The 20740-nt window shown below is 36.5% G+C and overlaps 1 protein-coding gene and 1 pseudogene across 3 annotated transcripts in view; one reads left to right on the forward strand and one right to left on the reverse strand.

Moving 5' to 3' along the window:
• FCHO2 (FCH domain only 2) overlaps positions 1-20740 on the forward strand; it is a 147128-nt gene that overhangs the window by 123977 nt on the left and 2411 nt on the right. For 2 of the 3 annotated variants that reach the window (XM_021084437.1, XM_013994888.2), the window contains 7 exons: positions 884-943; positions 3925-4036; positions 7112-7267; positions 7642-7774; positions 16555-16754; positions 17424-17488; positions 20271-20435. In XM_021084437.1, the coding sequence (XP_020940096.1) occupies positions 884-943; positions 3925-4036; positions 7112-7267; positions 7642-7774; positions 16555-16754; positions 17424-17488; positions 20271-20435 (891 nt within the window). The remainder of the gene's footprint in view (positions 1-883; positions 944-3924; positions 4037-7111; positions 7268-7641; positions 7775-16554; positions 16755-17423; positions 17489-20270; positions 20436-20740) is intronic. The other variant, XM_021084438.1, reaches the window with a different exon arrangement.
• Positions 10169-11368, reverse strand: LOC100513913 (annotated as a pseudogene).

Consider the following 20740-nt stretch of genomic DNA (forward strand, 5'->3'; position numbering starts at 1 on the left):
GGTTTGCACTAACTGAGCATAAATCAGTCGTGCTCACAGTGTTGTCCTTGGACATGCATCTGTCTGCATCACCTTGGGAACTTACTAGAAATTCAGACCTTTTATATCAGAAACTGGAGTGGGGCTAGCTAGCAGTCTGAACAGGACTTCCAGACAATTCTGATACATGTTAAATTTGAGAATCCCAGCCCTAATCAAGCTGATTTAATCATACCCAATTTGATTTGTCAAAACGCACACAAGAGAAATGCGTCTTCTGTGTGTAGCCATTGTAAAGATGGCATGAGTGGTATAGGCTTTTATAAAATGAGATAAATGATTTCTAAATGTCTCAGCATGATGGTACTGTCTTATTTTATATACCTTTGTGAACTATTTTTCCCACCTTTTAACTTTATGTAAACAATATATCCAGTAAGTCTTTTTGCTTGCTGTAACAAGCACCTTATTCTTATATTTTGTTTTTATATATGGTTTTACTAACTTTTGTTTTCCAGAATCTGTATTTTGGTTATAAAAAACGTAGATGTCCTGCCAGGTGGTCTGGGTAACCAAAATTGCTTTAATCCTTTCCCCTTATCTCTGGATTATTTGGAAGGCTTTGTGATGGAAACTTTAATTTTGTTAAGTTGGTACATATTTGTTTTTAGTTTGAGCCAGTGTTGGTACTAGGAGAACCGTAAGTAGGTAACAATGCTGATACAGGTAGGCAGGATGTAATGCGGATTTTGTAGAACCAAGTTTCTTTAAATCTGCTTTTAAAGTTCTCTTTTAAATTGTGATGTTTATTCAGCTCCTTGTTTAGATTTGAGTTTTTGATTGTTCTTGTTTCTTGAAAGTATTTTCTTTTCCTGCAATATTTTGTTTTATTTAAATATGATAGAAGATGATAATTTGATTGGGACACTCTCTGAAATTGAAAAGCACTGTGAGACATCACAAGGTATTGTATCAAAAGCAAGTGTATGTGTTGACTAATGATCCTAAAGTGTATCTAAAATACTTTAATTTTTCCTTTTCCAGCAATGTATGGTGTCTCAGAAATCAAGAATAACTCTAAGGTTTTAACTCAGTTTTGTACTAATTATGTCCAGTTTCTATACAGGATTCATTGCTATCAATGGATAAATTATAAAAACATAAGTTTTGCTGTATCTTTCATCTCTCTGCTCTTCTTTCCTAAACATTAAGAAATATCGATAAACCTATATCTGAAGCTGTCAGAAGCAGAAAGAATATGTCAGTTTAAAAAAAACCTGTAATATAAAAACAACCAGCACAAGGGCTGTCGTACAAAAACCTGTACACACATTGAGCTTAAGTTAGAATCACAGATGTAGGAAAGAGTTGGGAGTGAGCCCCTGTTTTTTACTCCTGAGCTGAAAAAAGAAATTCCACAAAAAAATTGTTATTAAAGGGAGGTACCCTTTATTTCAGCTTTATCTTTCTGCATTTTTTCAAAACACAGTGTTTAAAATTGCAACATATTTAACCAAAATGTTAGAATGCATATTATCCTTATAGAGAACAGGAATACATACTATCTTTAAAAAGAAAAGAGACTATCCAAGGAATTTACTTCTTAAAAAATGAATTATTCTGAATAATATAGTACAAATGTAGACTTTTTAAGGGATTTTAAGTACTTATTTTCCATGTCAAACATTTTTTGAAGTATGCAAAAAAAAAAACCACAAAAATGGAAATAGAAAAGAGTATATGCTAAAATGTTAAGTGGATTTTGAATTTTTTTCCTTAACTCTCCAGTACTTTTTTCTTCTTGCCAATATGTCAATAATGGACTTAAGAGTTTACAGGGAAACTATTTCAAGAATTTTTGTTTTATATGCCCAAACAATTAAAAAAGAATGATCATATAGTTTTCTTTTGATTTTTAATGTCAAAGCAGTAGCTGACATTAATGTTACCCATTACTGTGTGTACACAAGATATTCACTTGTGTAGGATATTTAAGGGAAAAGGTTAATTTCATATTTGAGGACATAATTTTCTCTAATAAAAGGTTATAGTCTTCATCTTTCTCTTAAAATATGCTTTCCTGAATTTCTAGTGACCTTCTAGTTTCGAACAATGTATTTTTTTAAAAGTTGAACCAACTTAGATTTACAGTGAAATTTTCCCAGTGCACAAATATGTATTTTTTACATAATTATAATCATGTAGCCTAGAAACTACTACTTTTTGGCCAAGCCCCTATGTTTCATTTAATTATCTCTTACCTGCTCCAAACTTGAATCCCTGTCAAGTCGTTTTTCTCTTCAGTCAGTATCCACTCTGTGTTCAGTGATCTTACCAAATGAAAAACATTCATGTTTCTTTAAATATTTTCAGTGGCTTTTAGTGCCAAAAGGATAAAATTAAAGGTCCTCCATGCCCTGATTTGGGTCATAAACACTTCTCCAGACACGTTTTCATGTTCCTTCATTGTTCCAGCCTTTCACCCACAAAGTATGTTCCTGCTTTGCAAAACTACTTGTGGTTCAAAACGGCACCATTTCTTTCATGCTTCTTTGGCAGAGTGTCTGGCATGTATTAGTGGTTAGTAAATAGTAGCTATTGTGATTTTGTGAATATTTTTTTTTAATATTGGGTGTATTTTCATATGGAATTTTAAGTTCTTGTTTGGGAGGGTTTACTTTTCCCAGTGGCCTAGAAACAGCAGTTCCTGTTTCCATGTATTTTTAATCACTGAGCTTTTTTTTAAACTATAAAGAATCTTCTAAATCAGAATTCTTCAGAATCTTGACAAAATCTTCCTGGCCTCTGGAGCTAACAAAAGCTCTTTCTCACTATTTGTAGGATGCCAGGCCCAGGCTTAGTTATGAGGCAGAGAAGGCCAGTACTGCTGATTTTTTGTCAGAATTAATATTAATTTTGTTAGAATTAATATTCCTGATAACTCAAAGGTAATTCACATCTGAATAGGCAGTCACATCTGAAATAAAAATATCTGATGGCTGTGAACATTGTATAGCATTTATGTTTTAAAATAGACATTCAAATCATAGATATATGTTGACCTAGGTTATTCTTTTTTTCTTTAAATAAGAATGAATAATCATAACTACCTTTTGACTTATTTTTACAGAATTGCATCATATATTAAGTGAAACAGTCAGTAACAATAGTAAGGCTTAAATGAGAAAAGTACATTTGTAAAGAAAAAGAAAGGCAATGCACTGTTTTAAGGGATTTTTCTGCTATGAAGTAAAACTACATACTTTGTTTAGATTTTTTAAAAAACACACCTCAACACAAGCATAGATTAAATTTGTTTACATTTTATTATGCTTTTAAAACACTGATCTTTACATGATTTAACTCTAAAGGCATGTAACTGAGTGAAGTTTATGTCAGGAACATTATCCCAAAATGATGATACTAGTCATATTTATCAAGGAAAGGTATTATGGGAATAAAATACAATCATTAGACAAAGAAGAGTTAAAACAAATACAGTAATAATGAGTAATTATGATTCACTGCTTAGTTAGAAATACCCAATGGATAGAAAAAATTTAAATAAATCCAGTTTAATGAACTTAAGTATGTGATGATTAGAACCTGAAAGAATTTAATCTGAATGGTTTTGAAGACATATTTTAGTAATTTTAGCTCTTTAAGTGAAGGGCTTTTTCCTTCTGACATTCCTTAACCCAGCTCTTCTGTGTCATTCCATTTAAAATTAAAGTCACTGTGACATGTTTTCCTGATTTTTTGGGGGTTGGGGGGGGTCCAACTTATTTTATGCTCTATTTTTTAACCTCCAGATGTATACTTGGGGCATCTTTGAAACCAATGATAGAGTCATTTGTGACAAGCTAACATTTTGAATCTACCTGTTTTAGTATTTAGTAATTTTCCTATAGGATTTAACAAATGAACTGTGTTTAATTACTCTAGGTGTGTCACGAGGTCCCAGTCCTGTCAGCCTTGGAAATCAGGACACCTTACCTGTGGCAGTCGCCCTTACAGAATCTGTCAATGCCTACTTTAAAGGGGCAGATCCCACCAAGTTAGTTTTTAAAAGATATAAATGTGTGTGTGTGTGTGTGTGTGTGTGTGTGTTGCAGGTGGAGGGCCTTTGATGGTAAATTTTAAGAGTTTTATTTTAATTCTCTTTAGGTTAGAGTTTTCTTTTACTTATTTACCTGCTTTTTGCTACCAAATTTAGAGATTGTCTTTCAAATTTAAGAAATGACTTAATTATCAGTAGTGATAGCTTTTTTCTCAGTTTATTTCTATTTTTGTCCAGGGTTTATGGCCAATATGACACATCTGTTGTTTGACATATCTGTACAACAGGATTATAGCAACTGACCTAGATGGGGTAGAACTCTGAATCTTGGTCTAATGTATATCTTTGGTGAATGTGTGATGTTTGCAAAAAACCAAAATGCTTATTTAATATATAGGAGACTCTTGAAGGATTGATTTCTTTTAAGAAAATGATTTTTGGGTGAATGACCACCCTTATTTTTCATGTATAATATTATTAATTCATCAAATATTTGAATGGCATACTATGTGTAAGAATATTACAAGCTTGCATTGTCATGAGAGAGAGTTTATTAGTTTTCTCTCAAGATAGTTCACTAAAGTATCCTCAGCACTTACAACAGAGTCTTACACATAGCTAAGCCTTCAAACATTTGATGAATGCATCTTGAGTGAGTAGTGTTACTCATGAAAAGCAGGGGTATTGATATATACTATGAAGAAAAATAAACCAGGGTAATGGGATAGACAGTTACAAGAGAGGGCTACTATCTTTGACTGATGAGAGAAAACCTTCTTGAGGTCGATTTATGCAGACACTTGACAGATGTTGAGGGAAGAACAAGCCCTACAGATAGCTGAGTGAAGAGCATTAAGTCCACAGAGGGAGCAGAACAGGCTGGACATTGTAGACCATGATAAGGAGTTTGGAATTTATTTTGGATGAGGTAGGAAGCCAGTAGAGGTTTGAGAGTAGAGGTTACCTATGTGGTTTTTTTTTTTTTAATAGTTGATTTACAGTGTTCTGTCAATTTCTACTGTACAGCTAAGTGACCCAGTTACACACACATATACATATAAATACCTTCTTTTTTCTTACATTCTATCATGTTCTGTCACAAGTGATTGGATATAGTTGCCTATGCCATACAGCAGGACCTCATTGCTTATCCATTAATAGTTACTTAATGTTTTTGAAGTAGTACTCTGCCTGCTATATGGAAAATAAGCTGGAAGGAGGCAGAACAGATGCAGAGAGAAAGGGTTAGCCACTGAAGTCCAGGTGAGAGATGATGGTGACTTGTATATTTGTATAGGTATTAGCAGAGGAGATGGTGAGGAGTAATGAGAGTCTGAATATATTTTGAAAACAGAGTTGTCAACATTTGTTGAGGGGGTAGATTGTTAAATTTGAAGTACAACTTAGTGGAGATATTGAGTTGATGACAGGTAAATACCTAATTCTTGAGTTCAGAGATAGATAAAATATTTAGTAGTCATTAATTTGTGTATGTTACATAAATCTGGGGGCTAGGTATAGAGAAGAGATCTAAATCCTGGCCATGGGGGCTAGGTATAGAGATCTAAATCCTGGCCTGGGGGCTAGGTATAGAGATGAGAACTAAATCCTGGCCACACCTCTGTTTAAAATCTGGAAGATGAGACTGATCCAGCAACGGAGTTTGGGATAGCAAGCAACGAGAGAGGTGAGGAAAGGATCAGTAGAGCAGTATCCCAGAAATTAAGTGAATATAACCCTTTCATGAAGGAAGGTGTGAAGCTATATCTGATGCTATTGTCAGGTCAAGAAAAATTAATCATTGGCAATATGGAGGTCATTAGTGACCTTTGCAAGAGCTGTTTTAGTAAACTGGTGAAGATGAAAGTCTGCTTGGAGGGAGCTCAGGAGCAGAAGATGATGCAAATACAGACAACTGTATTTAGAAAGAGCAGATGTTGGGCAGTTCTTTTAGGATATTTTGCTCGAAGTAGAAGCAGAGAAAGGTGGTAGCAAGAGATGGTAGAGTCAGAAGAAGGTTTTATTGATATCAGTTTTTGTGTTATTTTAAAGATGTTATACATATCAGCATACCTATATGCTAATGGGAAAGATGCAGTATTTATGGAAAATGTTGAATGTGCAGGAAAGGGGACAGTTGCATGAGTGAAGTCCTTCAGTATGTAAGAGGAGATGTGCTTCAGTGCAGAAGTGATAGGATTGATCTTAGGTATATAGACTGATTATGTTGAAACAGGAGCAAAGGCAGAAAGTATAGGTGCATTCAGAGTCAGGGAGATTTGGGTTTTAGTAGTAAAAGTAGGAGGAAGTTCTTTTCTGACTTTATTTCCTCTGTAAAATTTGAAGGAAAGTCATTGACTGCTGTTGGTGGCAGGTGAGGGTTGGGAATTTTGCAGGTTAGAATTAGAGGAGAAAGGAGAAGGTATGAAAAGAGCTTGGGAATGTGGTAGAATTTCCAGGTAATCCTAAGGGGACTCTTAGTATTGAGACTTCTGGCTATATGGTTATATATTTTTCTCTAGTCATGCTCAGTCATGTAGCTGAGGAGCTGGGTTTATGCCAAGGAGTGTGTGTGTGATGATGATCCATGAAGTCCCAAGATGGGAGGAAATGAGGTATGAAGGAAGAGTGAAGATTAGTGAAAAAGGTGGTAGGAACAGTGGGTTATGGAGGTTTTTGGTGAAGAAGGAGATGGACAGGAATGAGTTGAGGAAATAGAGATGATAGGATGAATGGGGAACCGCATTGAGATGATGGTGGGGCTGCAGTGGGGGTGGGGGGTAGAGGTAGGCTGGAAGACAGGATCTGAAGAACTAGGTGACCAAAGAATTGGAAGGATTATCTCTGGATATTGAAATCACTAAAAATTTATGATGGGAGTAGTGGTGTTGAGACAGACCTGATAATGGACCAGGATCTAAAATTTTCAGAAAATGAAAAGGGAATGTGGAAGATGATTTGAAGGGTTTGAAATGATGACTTTGAATGAAGCCCTTTTAAAATGAAATATGCTTTAAATGGAGATTAAAATGCCTTAAACCGTTTACATTTTTTTAAAATCCTCACTTTCAGGTGTATTGTAAAGATCACTGGTGACATGACAATATCATTTCCAAGTGGAGTTATTAAAGTCTTCACTAGCAATCCATCTCCAGCTGTGCTCTGCTTCAGGGTGAAAAACATCAGCAGACTAGAGCAGATTCTTCCAAATGCACAACTAGTGTTCAGGTTTGTGTACTTTTGTGTTGAAGGTGGAATTTCTTTTTAAGAAACTTTTTCCCTCGTCTTTGAAGCAAAAATAATTTAATTTGAAGACAATATACCAACATTATTTATTATGATTAAACAAGCTTCTGCCATCTTTGTTTTGTTTGTGCTGGTGGTGGTAGTAGTTATTGTTAAGTCTTTCTTTACTGTACATCTTCTCTTCTTTTAGGCAACTTTCTGCTATATTCCATTCTTTATCCCCTAACTTTAGTTTTCCCTCATCCCATCGTTTGGTTCATTTCTACTAGTCTTTCGCAGGTCACCAAATTACTACACAGAGGCAGAGGATAAAAATAAGTCAAAGAAAATAATGAAAATATTTCTTATATATACAGTGATCCATCACAGTGTGATTCTAGCACAAAAGATTTTTGGATGAACATGCAGGCTGTTACTGTCTACCTCAAGAAGCTATCAGAGCAAAATCCAGCTGCTTCTTATTATAATGTAGATGTATTGAAGTATCAGGTAAGTGTCCTATCATTATAAAAATTTCTAATAGAATCTTGCAGATCATTAAATGAATATGTCATGGCCAAATGAAGTTCCTTCCAGCAGTGCAAGGATGTTTCCAAATCAAAAAATCTGTTAATAAGCCTATGGAGATTTTGATCGATTAGATCAAATTTGTTATCTATTACTGATTAAAATACTGAGTAAATATATGAATATGTCCTTCACCTGAAAAGATCAGCACATTAGTGTTAATAATAAAACACCTAAAGAGTTCCAAGTCAGGAATGGCAAAAACACCCATTATTCTTATTGGTATATAAGGTTTTTCTGGATGTATTAGTACAGTTAGACAAGAGAATAACATAAACAGAGATAAATATTATAAGGAACCAAAATCATTATTAATTATAGCTGATATGTTTCTGGAAAACTCAAGAGAATCGACTGAAAACCTGTTTGATATAGGATAATTTAGTAAAGTGGTCAGTTAAATTTTTTTTTTCCCTTTTTGACTGCACCCATGGCATATGGAAGTTGCTGGGCCAGGGGTCGAATCTGAGTCTTGTCTGCGATAACCTCCAGGCTGGGGATCAAACTGGTAGTGCCATAGAGATAAGCCAGATCATTAACCCACTGCACAGCGGGAATACACATTCTTCTCAAGTGCATATAGAACATTTTCCAAGATAGATTATAGGCTAGGTTAAAAAAGAAGTCATAATAAATTTAAGAAGATTGCATTTCTTTTTGGACCACAAGTTGTATGAAACTAGAAATCAGTTACGAGAAGAATACTGGAAAATACAGAAATATGTATGGATTAGGCAATATGCAACTGAGTAACCAATGGGTCAATGAAAAAAAATCAAAGGAGAAATTTTTTAAAATTACCTGGAGACAAGTAAAAATGGAAATACAACATACCAAAATTCATGGGATATAGCAACATCAGTTCACAGAGGGAAGAAATGAGAGTAATCTCACACAATTTTATACCTCAAGTAACTAGAAAAGGAAGCGCAAAGTCCCAAGTTTAGAAGGAGGATAGTAACAGATCAGAAATAGGGATTAAAAAGATAAGTGAGGAGTTCCCGTCGTGGCGCAGTGGTTAACGAATCTGACTAGGAACCATGAGGTGGCGGGTTCGGTCCCTGCCCTTGCTCAGTGGGTTAATGATCCGGCGTTGCCGTGAGCTGTGGTGTAGGTTGCAGACGCGGCTCGGATCCCGAGTTGCTGTGGTTCTGGCGTAGGCCGGCGGCTACAGCTCCGATTCAACCCCTAGCCTGGGAACCTCCATATGCCGCGGGAGCGGCCCAAGAGATAGCAACAACAACAACAACAATAAAAAGACAAAAGACAAAAGACAAAAAAAAAAAAAAAAAGATCAGTGAAACTAAGAGCTGCTTATTTGAAAAGATAAACAAAAATGACAAACCTTTATCTTGACTAAGAAAAAAGGAGGGCTCAAATGAATAAACTCAAATGAAAGAGGAGCTGTTACAACTAATCCTTCTGAAATACAAATTGGACAACCTACAAGAAATGGATAAGTTTCTACGAATATACAGCCAGCTTTCCAATACTGAATCATGAAGAAGTAGAAAATCTGAATAGGCCAGTTACTTGTAAGGAGATTGAATCCATAATCAGAAACCTGCCAACAAAAGTTCAGGACCAAATAGCTTCACTACCAAATTCTATGAAAGATTAAAAGAATTAAAATCAATTGTTTTTCAAACTCTTCCAAAAAAATAGAAAAGGTTGGAACATTTCCACACTTATTTCATGAGGCCAGTATTACCCTGATAGCAAAACCAGACAAAGACACTACAAGAAAAAAATCACAGAATTCTCTTGTGGCACACCAGGTTAAGGATCCAGCATTGTCACTGCAGTGATGCGATTTTGATCCCTAGCCCAGGAACTTCCTTATGCCATGGGTGCAGCCAAAAGCCAAAAAGGAAAAATTACAGGCCGATAGCTCTGATGAATGTAGATGCAAGAACCCTCAACAAAGTATTAGCAAACCAACTCCAACAATACATTAAAAGGATCATACACAACGATCAACTGGGATTTATTTCAGGGATGCAAGGATGGGTTTTTTTTTTTTTTTTTTTGAAACTATGGCTCTTTATTTTCACATGGGCATTTCAAAGGAAATCATCAGTAGCTTTTAATATAGAAAAAGGAAAAAAAGAACCCTCCCTCCAACACACACAAAAATCCTTGGGCTTAAAGGAAATCTAAGTCTGTTACTAGAAGTCTGGTGAAAAGATTCAGTTTAGAAGGAAAATACAATGCAGATTTCTCTAGAGAACAGTTTTTAAAGAAGTTTTTGGGGTAAGACATTTAAAGCTAGTTTGATGGGCTTATTTCCCAGGCTCAAACTGATTTGGGGGAGGGTCACAGTGCTAGGTATAGGGTAATGGGACAGTAGTCACTGCCCAGAGCCTTGGTGGATCTTGTCACACAACGCAGGCAAGAGAGAGTGAGATGAGAAAAAAATAATCAAGTTACCAACCACCGTTTTTTGGATCACGCATAGGTGGTATTGAGTGGAGGTGCCGGAAACTGTCAGCCAGTGGCACACACAGCCTGCAGCAATTCCCAGAGCCTTGACGCTCCTATGGAGTGAAATCAGCATTCTTTTTGTTTCCCTTTGGGTTGTGAAGGTCAATTTCTTTCTTTCTTTCTTTTTTTTTTTTTTTTTTTTGTCTTTTCTAGGGCCACTCCTGCGGCATATGGAGATTCCCAGGCTAGGGGTCTAATCGGAGCTATAGCCACCGGCCTACACCAGAGCCACAGCAACGCAGGATCCGAGCCACGTCTGCGACCTACACCACAGCTCACGGCAACGCCGGATCCTTAACTCACTGAGCAAGGCCAGGGATCGAATCTGCAACCTCATGGTTCCTAGTCAGATTCGTTAACCACTGTGCCACGATGGGAACTCCTAAGGTCAATTTCTTCATGAGCCACATTGAGGTCCCCACATAGCCCAAGAGGCTTATGGGAGGCCAGACCCTTCAGGAATTTGTGAAAGGCTTCATCCCAGCGCTGCCCGTACTCTAGGCACATCAGACCTTGGCCTGCATTAGCTATGTAGGCTGTCAGCAGCACAAATGCATCCAATTCAGCCACATTCACCCAGCTTTCCTGATTATGTTCCTCCTCACTAATATCATAGGAGACTTTGAGTGGGCCCTGGTGGGTACAGGTCCACACCACTGTACCCTTCCTTGTCTGAAGGAGTTAGCCCATACTGATGGGGTAGTCCAGACAGCTCTTGAAGTTTAGCTGGCAGTTTGTTCTCTGAACATTTAGTCTCTTGGAGGCACAGGATATCTGGGGCTTCTTTCTTTACCCAATCTAAACCTTTCTTCTTAATCCAGGCTCAAAGTCCATCCACATTTCAGGAGCAGATCTTAAGTGTGGCTGATTTGAGTAAGGTTTTCTGGTCTGGGGGGCTCCTCATACAGGGCTGCCCCCTCTCCTGCTGCCTCTTTTTTGTTTTGCTCCCATCTTAACTCTTCTTAGCTTCTGGCTCAGACTTGGGCTCATCCCATCTTCTGCCACTGCTGCCTTTTTGTCATGTTTTCGCATCACTGTAATGAATGCCCTTCTGCACCAGCTCAATGTCTCCCACCGAAGCAGTATTTTTACCATGTTGCTGTGTTATCTCCAAATTCTTTCCTGGCCTCCATGTACCATCTTTATTTTAGCCCCTCACCCTCAGGACTAAATCATTTCATAGTGCCTTGTACCCTCCTCGAGATATTGGCCCTCAGGACAATCTAGGGACTTAATTAAGAATCTCAACTCAGGCTTGCAGATCAGATGTCCAGAGAAGCTCCTATGATGGGCAAAGAACAGTACCCCTGTAGCTGACCTGCTTGAGTTACAGTCTGGCTCCTCCTTACCCTAGCACAAAGAATGCAAGGATGGTTTGACATCCAGAAGTCAAATCAGCTTGATATACCATATTGACATAATGAAGGTGAAGGTATGATCATCTTAATGGATTACAGAAAAGGCATTTGACAAAATTCAACATCCATTTATGAAAAGACTCCCAACAAAGTGGGTATAGAAAGTATACCTCAACATAATAAGCACCATATGTGATAGACCTATAGCGAAGATAATGCTCAGTGGTGAAAAGCTGAAAGCTTTTCCCCTAAGATCAAGAATAAGACAAGGATGCGCACTCCTACCACTTTTATTCAACATAGTATTGAGAGTTCTAGCCAGATAATCAAGGGGGAAAAAAGGACATCCAAATTAGAAAGGAAGAAGTAAAATTTGTCACTATATGAACATGACATATGTAGAAATCCTTTAGATTCCACAAGAAGACCTTTAGAATAAACGCTGAATCATAAATGAATTAGCTGAATAAAACTACATTAAATGAATTCAGCAAAGTTGCAAGATACAAAATATATAAATATCTGTTGTGTTTCTATACACTAATAATGAACTAGCAGAGAAATCAAGGTAATAACCCATGTACACTTGCATGGAAAAGAATAAAATATTTAGGGATACATTAACCAATAAGGTGAAAGACCTGTCTATACATTGGAACCTATGAGACAGCAATGAAAGAAGATACAACTAAACAAAAAGATATTTTGTGCTCATCAATGAAAGAATAAAGTTGTTGAAATGTCCACACCTACCCCCAAGAAATGTCCATACTGTCCCCAAGCAATCATAGAAATTGAACAGACTATCCTAAAATTTGTATGAAACCATTAAACCAATAAAGGCAAAGCAGTCTTGAATAAAACTAGAGGCATCACACTTTCTGATTTCAAACTATACAGCATACTTGTAGTAATCAAAACATTATGGTACTGTAAAAAAAAATAGACACATAGTGGAACAGAATAGCGAATTCAGAGGTAAACACAGATATGTTTACTCAATTTATGACAAAGAAACCAAGAATAAATACACATTGGGGAAAGTGTTGGGAAAACTAAATAGCCATATGCAAAATAATGAAACTAGACTATTATCAATACATAAAAGTTGATTCAAAATGGATCAAAGACTTGAATGTAAGACCCAAAGCCGTAAAACTCATAGAAGAAAGCCTAAGCTTTTAACATCAGCTTTGGTGATGATTTTTTTGATTTGACTCCAGTAGCAGAGGCACCAGAAGCAAAAATAAAAAAGCGGGACTACATCAAACTAAAAACCTTCTGCACAGTGAGAAATATCATCAAAACTGGGAAGGCAGTGTACTGAATGGGAAAAGATTATTTACAACCAGTATATCTGATAAAGGGTTAAAATCCAAAGTAGAATATACAACTCAATAGCAAAGCAATATGATTTTAAAATAGACAATCTGAATAAACATTATTCTGAAGAAGGCGTACAAATGGCCAATACGTACATGAAAAGTTGCTCAACATCATTAATCATCAGGAAATGCGAATCAAAACCACAATAAGATACCATCTCACACCAGTTAGAATGGCTGTTATCAAGAAGACAAGGATGTGCAGAAAAAGGAACAGCTTGTGTACTGTTGGTGGGCATATAAATTGTTGTAGCCACTATGGAAAACAGTATGGAGGTTCCTCAAAAAATTAAAAATAGAATTACCATATGATCCAACAATTCCACTTTTGGGTATCTATCCAAAAAAAAAAAAAAAAAAATGGAGTTCCCTTCGTGGCTGAGTGATTAACGAATCCGGCTAGGAACCATGAGGTGGCGGGTTCAATCCCTGGCCTTGCTCAGTGGGTTGGGGATCCAGCATTGCTGTGGCTGTGGTGTAGGCCGGCGGCTATAGCTCCGATTAGACCCCTAGCCTGGGAACCTCCATATGCCGTGGGAGTGGCCCTAGAAAAGGCAAAAAAAAAAAAAAAAAAAAATGAAAAGACTAATTTGAAAAAGATTTTTGCACCCCAGTGTTCATCACAGCATTATTTACAGTAGTCAAGATATGGATCTAAGCGTTCATTGATAAGTGAATGGATTATATATATACACACACATATATATATGTGTATGTATATGAAAGATTATATATGTGTATATGAAAAGATTTATGTGTATATAATGTGATACTGTTCAGCCACCCTGAGGGCATTATGCTAAGTGAATGAGCCAAAGAGAGACAGAGATCAGATGCTTATGATCTCACTTAGATGTGGAATCTAAAAAAAAGCCAAACAGACCAGACCACATTGATAGATACAGAGAATGGACTGGTGATTGCTGAGAGGCAGAGGGGTTGGGGAGATGAAATGGGTGAAGGGGGTCAAAAGTTACAAACTTCCAGTTATAAATAAGTCATGGGGACGTAATGTACAGCATGGTGACCAAAGCTAATAAACTGTATTGCATATTTCAAAGTTACTAAGAGTATATTTTAAAAGCTGTTGCCACAAGGGAAAAAAATGTTTTGTAGCTGTGTATGGTGACAGGGCTGTGATGATCGTTTCACAGTGTATATAAATATGAAATTGGTCCTTTCTACACTTGAAACTAATGTTAATTACACTTAAAAAATTTAAAGATCCGTTATTGCATCCTTTCCTATAGCCACAATAAAAATACAACAAAACATTTTTTTAACTAATTAAGAAGAAACGTAACAGTTCTCTACTGACTGAAAGTTAGGAAGGTGTACTTTATTTAAAGCAAGACTCGTGTTATAAAAAAAAACCTGGCTGTTTTTAAATTAGCTTATAAATTAATATGATCCTGCTCAGAAACTTAGTGGAGGTGTATATGTATTTGTGTCTAGAGACCTGACAGTCATTTTCAAGTCTCAGAAGAATAAAGCTTGGAAAACTAAGGAATGCTTTAAACAGTAACGTAGAATAATGTTTCTAGTTTTATTGGGAAAACATAATCTGAGAGTATTTAAAATAGTTTGGAACTGGTACAACAATAGATGGCCAGATGAATGGAACAGATAAGAATATCCAGAAATAGATCTAAGAATAATGGAAAATTGTTTATGACCAAGTAGCATTTCAAGGCAATGTAGAAATGAGTTTTTCAATAAATGGTATTGGGGTAGTAGGCTAGATATTTGGGACAGAATTTAGCTGAACCCTTCATACCTTTAGCCAAAATAGTCTGCATGTATCAAAGCCTTAATAATAATAGATAAAACCATTAAGATAGTAAATTAAAGCATGGGTGAATATATGTTTATGATTATATCTGCGTGTGTGTTGTATAGATGTATAATATATGTTTATTGCATATTTAATCCTGAAGTATGGAAGACCTTTCTAAGGATAATACAAAACCCAGAAGCGATGCAATAAGAATGGGATACTTGAAACAAAAAGAAATAAATGTATGTGTTTGTATATTTGGTTGAAGCATGCAAACCCTTAAACAGAATCAGTTATTAAATCTGAAGGAAAAGTGTTTGTAATATGTAAGATAGACCAAAAGTTTTATTCCAAAGAGCTCTTATAATTAGAAGCAAAAGATGAGTAACTTGATACCTTACCAAAAAATGCTCCATGTCAGCTGTAATCAGAGCAGTGAATATTAAGACAATGAGATACCAGTTTTAGCCCCCACAGATTGACAGAAATGTAAAAGAGTGCCCTGTTAGAAGTGTGATCACTTGTTACTAGGAATACAAATTAGTAGCATCTCTTAGTAGGTAACTCTTTTAGAGTGTTAAATAGATGTAATCTTTAATTCATCAGTTCTAGTTCCAGAAATCTGTTCAAGAATCACAAGATGAGAAAGAAAGAAAAAAAAAAAAGGTACAAAGTATTCACTGCAGCATTGTTTGGAAACCACCTAAGTACACGTCCACAGAGGAAGAGATTGATAAAAAAGAATGAGATTGATTCATGTTTGCATGCCTAGAAACTTTGGAAGTATACATACCAAGTCGTTAACAGTGGGGAGTAAGAATGCCAAGGGATAAATTTCCTAGTCCATATACTTAGGTATTGTTTGAATTTTTAATAGGATTATTGTATTAAAATGGATATGTTTATGGGAAATAAAAACTTTAAAGAATGAAAAAGTGCTGCCACTTAAATTGGCTTAAAGTTTATTCCAGGTATTCATTTATTGCTCCTTCAACAAGTATTTATTATTCAGTGCTTGCTAATTGCTGTGAGTAGCATGGGGAGATAGTAATCGTACTAAATAATGTATGTTGTGGGATGGGGCAAGCAAAGTCTGTAGGGTAAGGGAAGAGTGAAAACGCAGGTTTCAGTGTCAATGTAAACAGGATGATCAGGGTAGGTCTCATTGAAAAGGAGTCATTTGAGCAAGGAACTGAAGAATTGGAAGTAATTGCACCATTAACCATGGTTCATGTGATTAAAATCAAACATTTGAAGTTGGAAGTATTCTAATTCCAAGCTTGCAGGAACTGCATGGTGACTCAGTTCTTCTGTTTTAATTCTTATAAAGAATCTTAGAATTCTATGTTGAATGTTGAGAAGTTCTCAAACATTACATGCATGAGAATCACAAGATGACATACCGATTTCTGTGCCCTGTACCTAAGCTGTTGAGTCAGATTTTCTGCATTTGGAGCCAGCAGAATGTGCATTTTAAACAAGCACCACAGAAAGTCTGACGTATAGTCCCAGGTCTATACTTCTGAGAGTCACTCTTATGCCTTTGAGATGAGCCTGCTTCAATCCATCTAGCAACAGACAACTCCCTCATTATTATTTTTGAACATATGAGCTCTTGTGTTCAAGTGTATGTCATTAACATGACTTGTTTACTTTTTAGGTCAAAGGCAATCATTTGTTTTGTTTTTCTCTTTAAAGGTGTCATCAAATGGTATTCAGTCCACTCCTCTAAATCTTGCAACATATTGGAAATGTAGTGCTGGCACCACAGATCTTAGAGTGGATTATAAGTACAACCCAGAGGCTATGGTGGCACCAAGTGTGCTTTCTAACATACAAGTGGTGGTACCAGTGGATGGAGGAGTCACAAACATGCAGTCCCTTCCCCCTGCAATATGGTAAATTAAGTAGATTTCTGAATTCCTACTAAACTTGTTTCAGTCCCTGAGTTTTAGCATCTATAAGTTCTGAAAGTTGTCAAGTTTTAGTACATTTTCCCATAGAAACAATGCTATAAAAGATTCTTTTCATTTGAAGCTACAGTAGCTTCAGTCCAAAAATAAACAAAACTAGTTTACCATTAGGGAAAGTGCATAACTTCTCTAAACTTTTCTTTCATTTAGAAAAAACATAATTTTAGAGGGTTAAATATAGCATATCTATAGGAACGTCTAATATTTAGTATTAATTATTCCCATCTCTTAACTACCTGTCTTGTTCCCTCTATTAATACTAGTATAGACTCTAACCACTCTTTGTTTATATTTTCTTCACCATTTAATAATAAATCTATGTTTTCCTTGAGTAATGAAGGTACTGGGTCACCTATACATTATTTTCCTATCTCTGACCAGTAGAAATGAGAATTACATAATTTGCTAACTATCCATTTATTAAATGAAGAAAAATACAGTGTTATATTTCTATTATTCACAAACACATTTTCACCAGGTGGTACTATTAGATTTAGTGCTGTAGTTATAGTAAAATATTTAAGATGTATTTATTGCATGCTCATCCATGGATAAGGTAATAGACACACTATCTGAAGATACTTGTTCTTATAGGAATGCAGAACAGATGAAAGCCTTTTGGAAATTGTCTGGTATTTCAGAAAAATCAGAAAATGGAGGTAAGTGTGTGCAAGGGTTCTTGTTTATAATATGTTACTAAAAATTAATTTTTTAGGCATGTTTGGAAAATTTCTTCCTGGGATCTCATGCTTGTAGTTCTACAATTGACCACTAGGTGGGAGTTAATACCTTAAATAAGACTAGACCAGTTGCAATTCAGAATACATGTTTTTATTCTAGATTGACTATGCTTTGTCTATGAGAAAATGAATGTTTTTCTATAAATATTATGTAATGCTTCTTATGTTCACATGCTAACATTAAGATAAAATACGTAGTGAAGTGATTTATACAAGTCTAGGTAACCTGATAATTGAAACTGACAAGTAATCATACTAACACTCTAGCTCATTGTGCTAATGAAGTCTGCCTGGACTCCTGGAAATCATGAAGAAGTTTCTAGGCTTTAAACAGCCTTCTTGCCTCTTCTCTCTTTGGAGAACCTTTCCTTGGTCATTTCAACCCATGTTAAAACTAACTGTAAGCAGCTTTCAATTCTGTGATCATAATTTTAAGGGGAAGCAAGTTAATTGCCTCCTCCCACCATGTCCGCATCTGTTCATGTTCACAATGCAAAGGAAAAGTCTCTGCTAGTTGATCACTCCTAGTATATCCCCTAACTCAATTTAGAATATAATTCCCAGGACAGTCAAGTCTTTATAACATTTTATTTGTGTTTTCTCTTAATCAAAGGGAATTCTCTTACCGTCTTTTGAATGCCTAACTAATATCCAATCATTTTTTCTGTTAAGTAGGTTTTTTGCCTTTTTCAAGTTTTGCTCAGCATTTTCCCTTTTGAGTATTTTAAGCATAATGTAATCAAAACATATCATACCTAGTTTTTTCCATAGGTATTTTTGCATCAAAGACTAGGAACATACCTGTATGTACTGTCTATTCTATTCACACCTGCTGTGCTGCATCAGACTTTTACTACGAGAGACCCACACATTGGATGAAACAGCCTAGCTAATCTCTAGTTCTTTTGTTGCTATTCGGTACTTAAAGATTGCCTCTTTTCAGGTGGCACACTGTACTGACTTAACTTTAGCTGTATGGCTATGAGAGACAAAACTGAAATTCCTAGTTGAAACTGGAAGTAAACCAGAAGTCCTACTTGAATTGAGGGCTTACAACCAGTTAGCAAGGAAGAAAGGATCTATTTTCTCTCTATTTAATGAAACATTATTGTAAATATTTACCGACGGGAACGTGTCCTCTGAAAAACAAGACACAAGTTTTCTAACCAGATATTTTAATAGTTTCCCTCTGCTGTTCAGGTATTAGAGTGTCTATGTGAGGAAATGGATTATAAACGTGGTTCTGATTTGGTTAGTTGACCTTTAAAAAGAAATAATCAAATTAGAATACTGTAAAATAAAAATCTGTTTCTGTTTTGGTTTTATGCTGAGAAGAGGGACAGGAAATAATTCTCAAGATTGCCAAGGTGGCTGCTCTTGGCCTGTGGTGGAACTTGCATGGAATTAAAGTTCATATTAAGAACCGTAAAAGTTTTAAGGAGAGCTTGGACAAGGGTTAAGAGTTAGATAGCAATTCATCTTCACAGTTGATCTGTGCCACCAGGCCCAATAGTGTAGGATGGGTCAGTGTTACATTTTCCTCCCAATTTCTTTCTGTAGTGCTCAGCTTCTATATGGGCAATCATAGAATGTCCCTCCTACCACCTTGCAGTTCTGTCTCCTTTCCCCAGCTGGAAACCCTGGGAACCCTCTAGGCTCCTCCTTTTCACCCCTTGATTTCAACTCCTAAAAATCTTTCCAACTCACTCCCTTCTTTCCTTTCCCTCAGCCTTGTTCAGATCCCCCTTTCCTGTCACCTAGAGTCCTAGACTAATTTTCTTGACCTTCAGGTGATTTCTCTACCTCACATCTTGTACCTACCTCTCTGCCCATCTCTGAAATGTTTTGTCTTCCTCATCTTTGGCGGCTCCCTGTGGTTATTTTTATCATGGTTTGTAAAGACATTTAGGCCTTGTTCCTTGCTGCCATTGTCCTTTTCTGCCACACTCCTCCACTCGTGCCCTATTCTCCAGCTCTTCTGGTATAGATGGAGTTCCCTTAAATGCATCATGCTCTCTCAGGTCTCCCATCTCCGTACCTGTAATCACCTCTGCCTGAAATCATTCCCACCACCGTTTTATTTTATGTGCGTTGTGCCCATAGCTCCCGACTGTTTTTACAGCATTTATCATATTCACAATTCCAGGATTTACTATTTCTGCCATGCTGTTAGACGGAGGTATGTTGAACAAGTGGTTATATTGGCAAGAAGGTCCCTCACAACTATTTGGCATGATGTTAGACAAGTTAAATTTTTAAAAGAAAGATAAATACAAAATACTAATGTCAAGACAGCTCTTTGGAATGTTACCTATCTTTCCTTCTTTACCTGCCCGCCCCCAATGACATGGCACCCAGCAGTCATTTCCTTTTGACTTCATTCCTACTCAGCCCTTCTTGGGCTTTTTCTAAGCTGCCCTCAGACTTGCTTGTCTTTTGACTCACTTCAGCTTGCATAGGAATCTCAGCAGTATGTACCTGTAAAGATTGCTAGTAAGTCAAAGAGAAGCGTGGACTAAGATTACTGAATCAAAGTTCAGATTCACTGAAGAAAGTCTGGGAAACAGGATGAGGATCCATTTACTGTACACATTTCATGAATTTGGCGTAGGACCGACACAGTTTAGCTGACTTGCTCATTTGACTGTTTTGGTGTAAAAATATGTTACCCTGTGTAAGTTCTTTGTTCTTTTCCTTGTAGGTTCTGGGTCCCTCAGAGCAAAATTTGATCTTTCAGAAGGACCCAGTAAACCCACAACACTCGCAGTGCAGTTCCTCAGCGAGGGAAGTACCCTCTCAGGAGTAGATATTGAACTTGTAGGCACTGGCTATAGGCTTTCCTTAGTAAAGAAGCGGTTTGCCACTGGTAAGTTGGGAGATTTCAAGCTTTTCAATGTACATGGGAAACATTTGTATTCTAAAGTTACTGAACGGCTGTCAAGCAGTTTATAGTCTAAAGGCATGGAAATTTTTTCCTGACCTTTGGTACAAGGTGCCAGGTAGAGACACGCCTGGGAGAGAGAGTACTCATGGTCAGTATAGCTGAACACCTGTGATCTGATTCAGATGTATTGTAAACAGCAGATGGGAGCTGGGGTTCTGTGTCTGTAACCACAGTGAAAATGTCCTCCCTTGAGTTCATTTGAAATTATAATTGCAAAAAGTCTGCTT

Source organism: Sus scrofa, chromosome 2 (genome assembly GCF_000003025.6).
Source record: "Sus scrofa isolate TJ Tabasco breed Duroc chromosome 2, Sscrofa11.1, whole genome shotgun sequence".
Classification (NCBI taxonomy): Eukaryota; Metazoa; Chordata; class Mammalia; order Artiodactyla; family Suidae; genus Sus; species Sus scrofa.